This window comes from Artemia franciscana, chromosome 20 (genome assembly GCF_032884065.1).
Source record: "Artemia franciscana chromosome 20, ASM3288406v1, whole genome shotgun sequence".
NCBI lineage: Eukaryota > Metazoa > Arthropoda > Branchiopoda > Anostraca > Artemiidae > Artemia > Artemia franciscana.
In genome coordinates this window covers 10,954,947-10,970,768 of record NC_088882.1, presented here as the reverse complement: position 1 = coordinate 10,970,768, position 15,822 = coordinate 10,954,947, and the positions used below count along the sequence as shown (strand labels likewise).

General features: G+C 34.9%; 1 protein-coding gene across 1 annotated transcript in view; it reads right to left on the bottom strand.

Moving 5' to 3' along the window:
* LOC136039750 (lysine-specific demethylase 2A-like) overlaps nt 1-15,822 on the bottom strand; it is a gene marked incomplete in the record, with an annotated part of 107,872 nt that overhangs the window by 79,053 nt on the left and 12,997 nt on the right. The window contains 2 exon segments of the mRNA XM_065723599.1: nt 11,286-11,458; nt 12,775-12,900. Of these exon segments, the coding sequence (XP_065579671.1) occupies nt 11,286-11,458; nt 12,775-12,900 (299 nt within the window).

The window sequence follows — 15,822 nt, the reverse complement described above, 5'->3', positions numbered from 1 at the left end:
GGGTTTTTATTATTATGTGGGTTATTAGTTAATAACCCACATAATAATGAGGGTTTTTATTATTATGTGTGGCTATTAGTTAATGACAAAGAGAGAACTATTTATCGTCTTTTATTCTAAAATGAAGACATTTTAAAAACAACTTAGCTGGCACGTATAAAAAAGGTAATAGGTGAATCTGGTACGTAGATTAAAATAAAAAAAAAACCAATTTTTGTAGCTGAAAATAAGGAGCGACATTAAAACTTAAAACGAACAGAAATTACTCCGTATATGAAATGGGTTGTACCCTCCGCAATCCCTCCCTCTTTACGCTAAAGCTTTTAATTGTTTTAAAAAGTAGAATTGTGGCAAAGAGTTAAACTTTAGTGTAAAGAGCGAGGGATTGCGGAGGGTACAACCCATTTCATATACGGAGTAATTTCTGTTCGTTTTAAGTTTTAATGTCGCTCCTTACTTTCAGCTAAAAAAAATTAGTTTTTTTTATTTAATTTCTGAACGTTTTTGAATTAATGCATGTTTGGTTTTGGCTCTCCGCACATAAATTATTCAAATGAAATTTGTATATTAATTCTTTTTTTTGGCTAAATGGCTTTCTCTTAGTTTTGATCAGACGATTTTGAGAAATAAGGGGTGGAGGAGGCCTAGTTGCCCTCAAATTTTTCGGTAACTTAAAAAGGCAACTAGAACTTTTAATTTTTAACGAACGTTTTTATTAGTAAAAAATATACGTAACTTAAGAATTAACTTACGTAACAAACTTTTATATTCTTATATTTTTGATTATATATATGAAGGGGTTTGTACCCTCGTTAATACCTCGCTCTTCACACTAAATCTTGTTTTGTCCCAATTCTTTAAGAATGACCCCTCAATCAGAAAGGCCGTAGAATAAATAGTTGAAATTACTAAAAATAATTTAGCATAAAGAGCGAAGTATTTATCTCCTCCTAAATACATGCTCTTTATGCTAAAGTATTTTTAGAACCCCTCATATGTGTAATAATCTCTGTTCGTTTTAAATTTTAATGCTTCTCCTTACTTTCAATTGAAAAAACTTTTTCATGTTTATATTTTCATTGTTTTTTTTTAATAGTAATGCTAGAAAATCCTGCGCCCTTTTCATTGAATTTCTCTTCCCCCATGAAATATTCCTTTAAGGAAAGATCCTCCCATATGGTTTTCGACTATGCTGAACAAAATGGCTATCTCAAAATTTTGATTCGTTGATTTTGGGAAAAAATTAGCGTGGGAGGGGGCCTAGATGCCCTCCAATTTTTTTGGTCACTTAAAAAGGGCACTAGAACTTTTCATTTCCGTTAGAATGAGCCCTCTTGCGACATTCTAGGACCACTTGGTCGATACGATGACCCCTGGGGAAAAAACAAACAAATAAACACGCACCCGTGATTTGTCTTCTGGCAAAAAATTTTTGTAGATAGGAGCTTGAAACTTCTACAGTAGGGTTCTCTGATACGCTGAATCTGATGGTGTCATTTTCGTTAACATTCCACGACTTTTAGGGGGTGTTTCCCCCTATTTTCTTAAATAAGGCAAATTTTCTCAGGCTCGTAACTTTTGATGGGTATGATTAAACTTGATGAAACATATATATTTATATATATTTATTATATATATATTTATATATATATTATATATATTATTATATTATATATATTATTATATATATATATTTATATTTAAATCAGCATTAAAATGCGATTCTTTTGATGTAGCTATTGATATCAAAATTCAATTTTTTAGAGTTTTGATTACCATTGAGCCAGGTCGCTCTTTACTACAGTTCGTTACCACGAACTGTTTCATTGTGTATGGCAATGCTGTTTGACCTATGTAATGGGATAAATGAGTTCAAGTACAGGTCTATATTAATTACTAAAGTAGGAAAACAGTCTTCCTTTCTCCTCCTGTCTTTCTTTTCTGTTTAATAGGTTATTTTTTTATATTATCTATTATTTGATAATATTACCTATTATTTGATAATATTCTATTACCACGAACTGTTTGATTACAAGCATGCACCTTATTTTTGTTTTAAACGCTCGTGTTCAGTTCTCCCACCTCCTGGCCAATAAATTCACATTCAGTACATTACGCGAAGTTGAATCCAGACAGAAAAAACTGGACTACTAATGCAGAAAAGAAGTCGTGCCCGTCAATTTCACCATACAATATAGAAAATGAAGCCTCATCCGCTTCTTTAATCTCTTCTTTAGAAGCACCAATTCGAGAAAACGTTGAAGCATTTCCCCTAAAGTGCGCGGTGTCTCTCTCCCGTTTCAGTGCAATCCCTTTGCAAAGTCCATGAAGATGGGAAGCTGTGTCGTAGCCAACAGCAAAAGGAAGCAGTTTGCAGATTTCAGTCCCAATCTTCTTAACAGCGGCGTTTGCCGCTGTTATGTGTGCGCTATTATGTGTGCAAGTGGTTCTCTTTTTCTTTTTATTTGTTGTTGCCCGAAGACGCTTTTGTTACAATAAATATATATCTATCAATCTATGACATCTGACCTTTAATAGATGTCCTTAAAGACGTATGACATTTAATAGATATATAATATATGACCTTTAGGGTATGAAGTAGAAATGTAGAAGCAACTTCAATTAAGAATAAAGATCCTAGCCTGAACACATAAAGGCTCATTGAGGGACGTTTGGATCTCATCGCAGCAAGATGTTATTCGATACTGCAATCATGCACGTGTCTCTTATACTTTTGGAGAGTCAAAAATAACCAGGCCATTAAACTCTTGGGTGACAATTTTTACCCCATAGGCAGTTCCATTTTAGAACCAAGTTCTCCAATATAAGATAATATCAAAGCCGCAAATATGCACATTATTTCAAACTATAGACGGTTTCACGTGATAAAATCGTAAAATATTACTACTATTGGTAAAAAAAATCACTGCGGCACCAAACCCTCTGAAGCACAGCTGCGCACGCTCTTCCACCCGAATTTACTTAATACTTCACTCTTAACCCCTTCGATGAATTTCTAATTCCCTGTAAATGACTCCTTATGACTTTTTCTCATCCATTCCAGAGCCAACCGGCTTTTCGTTTTGCCCCAGAGGGCTAGCCAGAAAAAAAACAATCTTTGACAATCTCCCATCCTTCATCCGTAACACGCGTCCCAGCCATCTAAAACTCACAATTCCTTTTCATTACAGCCCTAAAAAGTGGGATAGAGCCTCATTTTTCGTAACGCTTGCTGCTTGATATAGATCGGTCAAACAGATACCTCCAACCATCTCTAGATAATTTCCTCTGAAAAACGCTTAACAAATCTCCCACTGACTTTCGAAGCGACCACACTTTAGAACGATACTTGCATTACTGTAGTTTCCCATATTCTAATTATGGTTTGCAGACTTCTCTTCCTATTCTTCCAATCTTTTCTCAGCCGTAAAAGAACACCCTGGGCCTTGGCTATTCGACTTTTAACGTCTTAACTGCCCCAACCGTTTTTAGTAATAATATTCCCCCAACATCACCGCTCCACATTCAGTTATTCCTGTTCTAAACGACTCAGTCTTCATAGCACTAATATTCAAACTTTTTCTTGCACCCTTAACTCTCAAGACCTTCAAAAGTTCATTAAAGTTGCTAGCAATTTTAGTACATTTACTCCCGAATATTTCGTTCGTATAGTCCAATTCACGTAAACACATTCATATAGTACTTAGAGAGAGAAATGGAATAATAAACTTAACACACTAAAAAACCAAAAATATCTTAAGAATCGAGAAGCTGAAACATACCAAATCCATAGTTTGAATTTTTAAAGCAAAATTTCTTAGCAAGGGTTCTTAGAACCCCAGGGTTCTGCGAAAGGTCCCTAAATTTTTTGTAAGAAGGTGTGAATGAACTAAACAAAACAGCCAAACTTTGATGAAAAAAAAAGTAATATGGTATATATTACACAAAAATTTCCTGAAAACCAATTTATTTTGAGAGGTTTATTCTTTAAGGAGATTAGCACAGTTAATCACCGAATATGGATGCCCGCTTACGCTGGCCCTCAAAAGACGTTCTGGGCACCACTTCAGAGGGTCCAAAATAGAAACAGTAATTACTAATGACTCTCTCCAGTCTGTTAGCAAAAGGTTTGGTGTAGTGTCAATGGCTTCTTTACAAGTATACAACTTCACCTCTTTCTGTAGAGCTTTCTCTTATCCCTCCCCCATTGTACAAGCAGCATGACAAACATAAAGGCATACAGCTCCATCCAATTAGCTTAACATTGTCACACCAAAAACAGAGTACTTGAAGAGTAACTTTGTTTGACGTTGCACTTCTATTTTGACAGGTCTTTCCAGGAGCCTTTTCCTCGAAGACTTTCTCAGTTGGCCCCTCCAAAAGACGATTCAACAACAGTTTAAAACCTCGTGATGGAGCAAAGTAAAAACCTAGTAGTAAATAATATACTTAAAAGCATCTGGATTTAGGATTAAAAAAAAAAACGTAAAAAGACAGAGAAGCAAGACGACATAGAAACTCAAAAGTTTGAGACTTTAAAGATATTCGCAATGGTTAAACGGTTACAAAAGCATGAAAAGCAACAAACTTAAAAATTAATAAGAATTTATGGTTTCTATGGTTTGGATCTTTAAAGTAGAGTTTCTTTGCTAGTTTCCAAATTTTGATAATAAAAAAGCCATAGCTTACACTCTTTGAGTTACAACTGGAAAAAAAACCTTAACACAAGAAAAAAAAATCTTGTAATTTTTTGAAGTACTAAAGGATATTCAATTCTCAGCCTAAATTTCAAAGGCAGAAGGTTAGAGTACCAACTTCAAAGTCTCCGTAAACCTTTCTCCCACAATAGATAGTGGAATGAAGACTGCTGGAAAGCAAAAGTTATAATAAAGTTGAAGAGCTAGACCCTTATGTTAATAGCAGCCTCTATTCGGAGATATCACACCCTCCCTTTGGAAAGCCATCAATAATATTAGATGCGGCACTCAAGGGGTGCCGAAGTATAGAAACATATACCTTTAATATTTTTTTCCCCAATCACTTTATATGAAAGGGGTGGTCGTAAAAACTTCGGAGGGGGCTCCTTCTTTAGAAAAATAGAGGTTTTATCTCCCTTCTTATAAGTTGAAAGTGACTTGGAGAAAACCAGTCCTCCTTCTGGGCTCTTTCGGCTACCTGGACCCTCATAGCTCACAAGATGTTCTATAAAATTCTGCGAGCCATTTTGTTCATAATGGTCAAAACGTCACTAGAAAGGCAACCAGGAATGGTATGGGCCCCACAGCTCCACATTTGTGTTTGTTTACTTTGTGTCAAATTAAAATCTTAAATCTTAGGACAAGGGCCATAATTTCTGTTTAGCCCTAAATGGTTGGCCGAAAATTGCCATCTATCACCGGTCATATACTCAGAAGCAGCTCGATAAGGAAAGCATAACGTACGGACCAAAGACATGGGCGGTCGCAAAAGGATTTAGATGTGGCCATTAACCCAAAGTCAAATTGAAAATTCCAAAGATTCACTAATTTTTAACAAAAACTTATTTACTTCTATTCGGGTTTGAGGGCTATCTCCAATTCTTTTCCTATTAAATAAAAAAAAAACTAGTTTTTCTAACTGAAAGTAAGGAGCGACATTAAAACTTAAAACACACAGAAACTACTCCGTATATGAAATGGGTTGTCCCCTCCGCAATCCCTCGCTCTTTACGCTAAAGCTTTTAATTGTTTTAAAAAGTAGAATTGTGGCAAAGAGTCAAACTTTAGCGTAAAAACTTACGCTAAGCGTATTAAACTTATAAATATGAAGTTTCATGAAGATCCGATCACTCCTTCGTAAGTTAAAAATACGTCATTTTTTCTAATTTTTCAGAGTTAACAAACCCCCCCCCCCCCAATAGAGCAGATCCGTTCCAATTATGTAAATCACGTATCTAAGACTTCTGCTTATTTTTCCCATCAAGTTTCATCCCGATCCCTCCAATCTAAGCGTTTTCCATGATTTTAGGTTCCTCCACCCCAAACTCCCCCCAAAGTCACCAGATCCGGTCGGAACCTAAAATAAGAGCTTTAAGACACGATATCCTTCTAAATATCAAATTTCATTGAGATCCGATCACCCGTTCGTAAGTTAAAAATACCTCATTTTTTCTAATTTTTCCGAATTAACCCCCCCCCCCAGCTACCCCAAAGAGAGCAGATCCGTTCCGGTTATGTCAATCATGTATCTAGGACTTATGCTTATTTTTCCCACCAAGTTTCATCCCGATCCCTCCACTCTAAGTGTTTTCCAAGTTTTAGGTTTCGCCCTCCCAACTCCTCACCCCCCATGTCACCAGATCCGGTCGGGATTTAAAATAAGAGCTCTGAGACACGATATTCTTCTAAATATCAAATTTCATTGAGATCCGATAACCCGTTCGTAAGTTAAAAATACCTCATTTTTTCTAATTTTTCAGAATTAACCCCCCCCCCCCCCAAACTACCCCGAAGAGAGCGGATCCATTCCGGTTATGTCAATCATGTATCTAGGATTTGTGCTTATTTTTCCCACCAAGTTTCATCCCGATTCCTCCACTCTTAGTGTTTACCAAGTTTTAGGTTTCCCCTCCCAACTCTCCCCCCCAACGTCACCAGATCTGTTCGGGATTTAAAATAAGAGCTCTGAGACCCGTGATCCTTCTAAATATCAAATTTTTTGAGATCCGATCACCCGTTCGTAAGTTAAAAATTCCTCATTTTTTCTAATTTGTCAGAATTACCCCCCCCCCCAACTACCCCAAAGAGAGCGGATCCGTTCTGGTTATGTCAATCATGTATCTAGAACTTGTACTTATTTTTCCCACCAAGTTTCATCCCGATCCCTCCACTCTAAGTGTTTTCCATGTTTTAGGCTTCCCCCTCCCAACTCCCACCCCATGTCACCAGATCTGTTCGGGATTTAAAATAAGAGCTCTGAGACACGATATACTTCTAAATATCAAATTTCATTGAGATCCGATCACCCGTTCGTAAGTTAAAAATACCTCATTTTTTCAAATTTTTCTGAATTAACCCCCCCCCCCCCAACTACCCCAAAGAGATCGGATCTGTTCCGGTTATGTAAATCATGTATCTAGAACTTGTGCTTATTTTTCCCACCAAGTTTCATCCCGATCCCTCCACTCTAAGTGTTTTCCAAGATTTTAGGTTTCCCCCTCCCAACTCCCCCCAAATGTCCCTAGATCCGGTCGGGATTTAAAATAACAGCTCTGAGACACGATATCTTTCCAAACATCACATTTCACTGAGATCTGATCAACCGTTCGTAAGTTGAAAATACTTCAACTTTTCTATTTTTTCCGAATTAACGGGCCCCCCACTCCCCCCCAGATGGTCAAATCGGGGAAACGACTATTCCTAATTTAATTTGGTCCTGTCCCTGATACGCCTGCCAAATTTCATCGTCCTAGCTTACCTGGAAGTGCCTAAAGTAGCAAAACCGGGACCGACAGAATTTGCGATTGATATATGTCACTTGGTTAATACCAAGTGCCATAAAAACGGCCACAAGACCATGAAATTCTATAAACACCCCTACCCGGAATGGGGCTGGCTTTATCTTTGCCACTGTTGAAAAAGCTCTGTATTGTATTTGAATGTTTAAAGGTGACATTAAGTTTATGTTTTTTAAGGATTCTTTTCAGTTTGTCACTCAATTTTGGAATGTAGGGCAGACCAGTGAAAAGTTTCTTATCATCCATCAACGGAATGATATATGTTAGGATTCGTGGATTTGATGACTTCTTTTCTGCATTTTTTTGTCTTTTCTCTATAATGGTTTCAAGTAATTTTATGGGGTACCCATTGCAAAATAAAATGTCCTTAATATAGTTCAATTCGGAGACTATGTGAGGCTCCGAGCATATTCTTACAACTCGGTCAACAAAAGAAATAACTACTTCTCTTTTTATACAGGGAGAATGGTTGGAGGAAAAATTTAAGAGGTTGTTGGTGATTTAGGTTACACTATGACAACGGTGTCCTTGCACATCAATCACCTTTACAACTATAGTCGCACTCTATTAATTGATAAGTCCCCATAGGAGTTACAAAATCCAGATTATTAGTATACCAAAGCTGAAACGTTCACCGTATGGATCAGCAAAAAGGCGTCAGACCAAGTAAAGCCTACGTCTAGTATGTATAAATATTTTGCTCTTCCGATTAACATTAATTAGCCAATACATCCAATTTAGAATTAGAATCATCGTAATCCCACCCTCTTAACACTAAAGTTATATCTTTTTCAACGGGGCAGATTAAGATCTGATTCCACATTCTAGTGCATGAAAAAAGATTGAGATAGCTAGAACATGTTACATGATGAAAGATTTCCAAAGATTTCGCTTTTTGCCCATCCATCTGAGGCCCAACGAAAAGCAAGCCCTTCCCTAATGGGGTGGGTAATAGGTCATAAGGAGAGATTGAAAGTATTTGGAACTTCAAGGGTAGGGGATAAAGAGTGAAATTTCGACCTGATTGGGGAGGGGGAAGAGCAGGCGTATCTGTGTTGGCCTTATGCAGTTTGGTGCTGCAGTAAGTTTTAGTTGTAGAAGTAAGTTTAATCTTATACCAACCGAATGGTCATGATAAATTTAGGAGCGTATATTCTAGGCAAAAACTGGAGTAAGATACACATTATCCTCATGTTATTTTTCTTTCCACTTTTAATTGAAATTAATTGAACTGAATACCAATACAGTTGAATTGTGACTCCATTAAAAAATTAAATTTCTCAATAACTGAGCTATACTTGATCGACAATGACGAGTCTAAAAGTTGAATTGAACAATTCAAGTAACCCTTCAATCGAGTAACTGTATGAGTATATAAAAAGGATTCCATTAAAATTCTTCTGAAAAATTGGCCTGACAATCTGACAATTGCCTCACTAACAAAGAAACAAACTTATGAAGGTCGGACCTAACCGTCCTACATTGTTGGCCTCACTAACAACTATATAATAGTTCATAGTTGACCTGATCGTCAACTATAATGAACTACCAAAGTTCAGGGTCCAAACACACTCAAGGTATTATGCTTAATGAAATACCACTCATATATGCAATAGACAAAAGTAACTTTGAAAAGAACTAAATAATTCCAATAAATAAGGAGTTTATTTTCAACTAAAATAGTGACGCAAAAACTAGTATAGTCGAAAATTTCGGTTGTATAGCATATAGCTATCCTTATTGAAAGAAAAAAACTAAGGGAATAGCTATTGACAATCCAGTCGAAATATTCGAATGGTCTAGTTTTGCTATCACTATTTTAGTAAAAAGAGTCTATACTCGTTGGATTTTTGTTTTGTTCTTGAAAAACAGGTAAAATTAAAAACACTATCAGGGCAAATTTCTCAATTGCGAAAATAGCCTAAATAAAATAGCCAAAAAATAGACAAAATCTCTAGCGAAAAATAGCCAAAAATTATAAAGTTGCTAAAACAGGTCATTTTATAAAGATTAAAGACAGAATTTCTTCAGGTGATAGGAATTGGATAAGAAAAAATAAATTACATAAGAAAATATAAATATTTATATAAGAAAAAATAACACAAAACTATATAAAAAATGTCTTCGACTAGTTTTACAATACGACTTAAAACTATTTAACGACCGTAGATTCATCTCACAGATTCAACCAAAGACAATTATTGGTCCTTGAAAATCCCAAAACAGTTTGAGATGGAATGCGATTCATGTAAAAACTATCAAGTAACTTCAGAAGGAAAAGTATAGAGGAAATGATTGGAAATGATCATTGCTTAATTCTTGTCTATAGAACTCAAAAGATACATGCTCACAACATACCCCCGGAGGAGAGAGGAATCAGAGAAGTTTCTCTTGTGAATAAGAAAACCATCACTTCAAGATTATAGTGTTTCTATTGTTCTGAGAGTCCTTGTGGGACTCCCAACATGGAGGTTTGAAATTGTAACGATTTTTCATCATCAAAAGATTTTGCGCGATCCTTTCTTCCAAATTTTGTTTTACAATACTTGAACGTTTTTGGATAGGAACTGTACATAATAATAAGCAAATAGAAAATAAAGATTACCACAAGTGGACAAGCAATCAGTTTATTCAGATCTTTCAAACTGACTTCAAGGCTGGCAATTTGTATGCCAAATTATTTCATTCAAAGTATAAGTTAACGTTTTGATATAATTGAAGTTAATATTATACAACACAATAATATAATTAATAATAATATATGATACAATTAATATTAAACTATAAACTATAATTAAACTAAATCTCATTAATTAAACTTAATGGTAAAAAGAAAATAATATTCCTCACTAGTTTACCTGCATTTATTTTACCAAGCTTTGTCGAACTGAATTATAAATTAATTGCATTAAGTAAGCAATTTTATGCCTAATTTAGCTACATTTCGTTTCAACTACAATTTGATATAATTGAATATAAGGAAATATATAACTATATAACATAGTTAGTTGTATAACAGTTCAAAATAGGGATGAAACCTTTTAATGGACAGTGAACAGATATAAAATTTTTAACTGGATATTTCGAACACATACACAGTGTTCATCATCAGCAGTAAAACTTAGCTAATGATGAGTTTTACTGCTGATGATGAACACTGTATATGTGTTCGAAATATCCAGTTAAATAATTTTATATCTGTTCACTGTCCATTAAAAGGTTTCATCCCTATTTTGAACTGTTATACTTTCGTCATGGAAAGGCAGTGTGGTCTTCGAAGTTATCTACGATAATTAGTTGTAAAACATAATTATAATACAACACAATTAATCTTAACTAAATTTCGCTAATTCAAATATATGGTAAAAGGAAAACAATAATTACCACAAGTGGACATGCAACCATTTTATCCAGCTTTGTCAAACTGAATTCCAACTGAAATCTTAAATAAATTTCGCTAATTCAAATATATGGTAAAAGGAAAACAATAATTACCACAAGTGGACATGCAACCATTTTATCCAGCTTTGTCAAACTGAATTCCAAGCTGATTACATTGAGCTGATTACATATATGGTAAAAGGAAAACAATAATTACCACAAGTGTACATGCAACCACTTTATCCAGCTTTGTCAAACTGAATTCCAAGCTGATTACATATATGGTAAAAGGAAAACAATAATTACCACAAGAGGACATGCAATCATTTTATCCAGCTTCGTCAAACTGATTTCCAAGCTGATTACATTGAGCTGATTACATATTTGGTAAAAGGAAAACAATAATTACCACAAGTGGACATGCAACCATTTTATCCAGCTTTGTCAAACTGAATTCCAAACTGATTACATTGAGCAAGCGGCTTTTATGCTTCGAATTGTAATATTGATCCCATTCCTCCATTGTCATACTCAGACTTGACTGGTCGGATACGTTCATTACATCCAACAACCTATCCCCACCTGAAATGATAAATTGACACATATTACTAAACATAGCAGCACATAGAAGGGAGCACAAAGGGGGCTAGACGTGAATGGAAATTCCTCCTTAAGATTGATTCAAAATACCATCTCCTCTTTTGGATATTTTCTTGGGGAACATGAATTTAGCCGAGAACTTCGATCCTTTTTTAATTCTTTCTAAGCATCAAATGTGGCCACATTCAAATTCTAATAACCAACTTCCCCCCTCCTCTCCCACTAAAGTCAAGAATACGCCTATTATATTACAAGATTAAACCATACAGCCAGCTACATTCACACCTGCATACCTAAAGCAGACCAGCCTCCCACCCCACCCCCTGAAAAAAGGAAAATTCTCAAAAAAGCCCTAGGAAACAGGGAAGGTTGGGCATTGAGATGTACTTTTTGGTTATATTGCTCAACTATCGAAAATAGGTAATACATGGCTATATTAGGAGCTTTGTTAACCTAAGACGCATCAATGCCTGATTTTACCAAATTCTTCCGAAAATAAAGTTTGCCTAGTATTAAAAAGTTCCCGTTCTCCTCTCCCCGTTTTTAGTTGTAAGCTAATAGATCACAGTGGAAGCACTAATATATATTTTTCGAAATTAATTCCTTTTTCACTAATCCGCGTCATTCTTAGTATTCGTAAACACACAACTAGACGACTATAAGAGAATACATGCTGAAAAACCACATAGGCTCTAAGACGACACTGGCTAGGCATAAAAAAATGAACTTTTTCCAAAATGATAAAACGAAAAATCACTTTCAAATCCATAAAAAAAACAATATTTTTTTTTTCCTTTTATTGTTGAATATTAAAGTTTGTTACGCTGTAGTTTCCCGAACACCAGAAATTCCTTGATTTTTCAATTTCATTTTTTTATTTACTTGTTTACATTTTTATATTTTAAGCCCCTTCACTCTTTTCTTCCTTCTTTTGTTTATTTATTGGCCTAATGTTGTAAAAAAAAATGGCGTAATTTAGTTACGGCGCATGCCAAAACTAACAAATCTGCTTTTATTAAACGAAGCGTGAATACAAAAAAAATTAGCTTATTAAAGATGTAATACTGACAACAGATACAGCGGGTATTGTCACTACTACTTCGGCGTCTTGTATTTATGGCTTTATTTTCTAAGCATGTAACTTCACTTTGTTGCTTAATTATCCAACAGACGCAAATTAATTAGCAAACATAGAATCAAACATCTACGAAGAAACATACAAAGAAACATAAATTTTGGCTTTACAAAAAGAAATGAGCAAAAACGGAACTACGGAAGTGCTTAGACAAGTTCCTTACCCACACAAGCTTTGACATCAGTAACAGTGAAAGAGCTAGGAGGAACACGCATGTCTAGTCCAGTCTTCTCCTTACAGAGCATAGGGGTGGCGAAACCATGTTTTTGAAAGTATGCCATTGTTAGTTCTAAAAAACAATAATATAATAAAATATCTACCCACTTAAAGTAGCTTTATGGGTTAAAAATGCAGAAACACAGCAAAAGATCCATCTTCGCGACTTTTTAGGACAAAGAAAAAGAACACTTCACACATATACACACTCCCTCGACTGGCTCAGGCCCTCGCAAATATACCACGTCATTTCATCCACTTGCTAAGGCCAGCAGCTCACGTAAACTATGCACCATAACTTAATCAACAAAATTGTCAACCAGTAACTGCAACCATTAGGTGTTTCACAGACAAAACTTGGCTTTATTTTCCTCTCCATTTTCGTATTGTTTTTATTTGCATGTATACTGGGGTTGTAAGCCGAAACAAGCTTTGATTCGGGCTATTTGCTTGTCTTCTTTTGTTTATTTATATTAATCAACCAATCTTTCTCTAAAAAAAAAAAAAAAAAAAAAAAAAAAAAAAAAAAAAAAAAAAAAAAAAAAAAAAAAAAAAAAAAAAAAAAAATGTTGATCAGAAGAACAACCGAACTAGCTAACAAAAACTGTTGGTAAGGATGAAGGTCAGCCCAAGCTATATTCTATTGCGTGTGTTGAAGCTTTATCTGATCAACAATTTATTTTAATTTTATGATACTTTTTCCAAAACAATTGTCACCAATGGATTTAACAAAATATTTACCTTCAACGAAGTTTTATCAAATGTAGTAAGCTGAAAGGGTGACACGTCCCCCTGCACCCTTCAGCACACCGGTAGGGGGCTTAGGATTGATTTCAAAAACAAGGCAATCATAAATATTTTTTATTGAAAAACCTCAGTCAAAAGTAAAACAAACGTGAAAGCAATTTGCAACAGGACAATTTAACCCGTTTTCATTGTTAATTTCGCTCTCCATTATCATCCCAATTTTTTGGGAATTTTAAGCAGAATTAGAGAATTTTAAAACAAGAATTACTTTAACTTTTCTGATAGTAGCCACATAATTTGTTTTAACTATTGTTTATTTATAATATAGTTGTCAGGACTACGTTAGGATTCAAAATATGGCAAAAAAGAATACACAAAGATACCCATTGTGTTTTTTACGTGGTTCTTTCATATTTCGCTTAATTTAAATCAAAAGTAAAAAAAAGAGACAAAAATAAATACGAATAATTTTTTAAGTTTTTATAATACCTTCTATGATGTTGTGGTTTAAAATAAGATGGCGTTGGTTGTTGTTTTTTTGCTGTTCTCTTTTCTCCCTATGGATTTGAGTTTTTGCTCAATTCAGGTTCCCATACTCTTTGAAGAGAACCTTATTCCGTTCTGATTTTGACACAATGCTTGGGTTTTTTTCTTCAGCCCTCTTAAGTCTCTTTTGCAAGACAATTCACTTTTAGTGGTAAAAAAGAGATAAAAACCACAGCAAAATACACCATGGTGAGATCCTAACAAGGATAAGCACAAATTATCAAAATCTCAAATAGAATGTCCTACTACTTGATTCTCGAAAATCATTGATTTGATGTAACAAAACCATTCAAAGAATAAACAAAGGACCACCTAAAAGGGCGAGGACTTTGGGCAAATCTGTTAAATTACTAACATTACTTTTACATGATTATCATTCCTTTTTTCGGGAGGTCAATGCTTTTCAAAAAGCCTAAACACTTTAACACAAATTACTTCAATTAGGAAATGAATACTGACATAATTACAAACTCCTTATTTTCAAGCAAGAAAATTATCAATTCCTAGAATTGATTACTTGATTTTTTTAAGCAAGATTTTTGGAATCTTCCATTAAAATTTGTTGATCCCAGCAGCACATATTTTCTTTTCTGACTTTGATAAACTTTTATCCATTTGAAATTTTCCCAGTCGCATTTTTGTACAGGGGGAGAGGGAAAGGATACTGAACATGATTCAAGGACGTCCCGGGGAGCTTTTGCCAAAAGCATCAAACCTCCTGCAGAACATACCTCGCGAAAATGTGGTCATTTGTCAAAACTACCTTTAGCCATAAAATATGCGGTATCAGACTGGCATTGTTATTAAGTAGGCCACGAATGTCCCCCTTCGCCTTCCTCAAAAACTGAAGACTTTTATGATTTTTTCGTAATTTCTTGTGTTTATATGTGCTTATATGGACAAGTCTTCCTTAAAAACAGATGACAATTCTTTTCCCATAATGTACATACCCTAATTACTTACTTTGGATGAAAATTTTTCCGTGGCAATAAGCTTTTTCATTTTTTATTTAGTTCAATTTTTCGCATGTTTAACCTATTAGGATTTCCCATGCCCAGAGTCGGCCGCAACGATGCTCCCGAAAAAGGTGACTTTAGTTATTTCACAACTAAAAAACGTGAAAAAAGTGCTTTATGATCATTATCTGCCCGTGAGGTTGCGTAAAAGAAGACTAGAAGTCTTATTGTATTTCCATGAATTTATTTGCTCATACAAAAAGAAAAATTTAATGAAAGCACAAATTCGATTAAGGTACAAGGAACAAACAACCTTAGTGAAAAAGAAAATTTTGAATGTTAATGAGCAGGAATAAACTGTACAATTGGCTTTCACGGGTAAGTGTAACAGATGACTGGTAGAATCACTTAGCATAACTAGCGTCATCACTTCTTAGGCTTCTTTGAAAGGCGATTGATCAGTTCTGATTTCCTCTTCAAAACAAGTACTTCCATAGATTCAGAATCAGCTGCCCTTTCTCTTTCTTCAGAACGAGCTTTCAATGCTGCTTCCAGCATGCTTCGAGCAAGACCAATATTCAAAAAGTCCTTCTCTTTTGTTGATTTCATCAGAAGTTCTCCTGCTTCTTTCAGAAGTGTACCACCGATTTCTTTCTTCTGCTTAACCACCACTTTTTTCGTAAAATTTCTTACTCTAACTCCGCTATTTTATGCTTCCTTTGGACCAGGTCTTGGACTGTAAATTC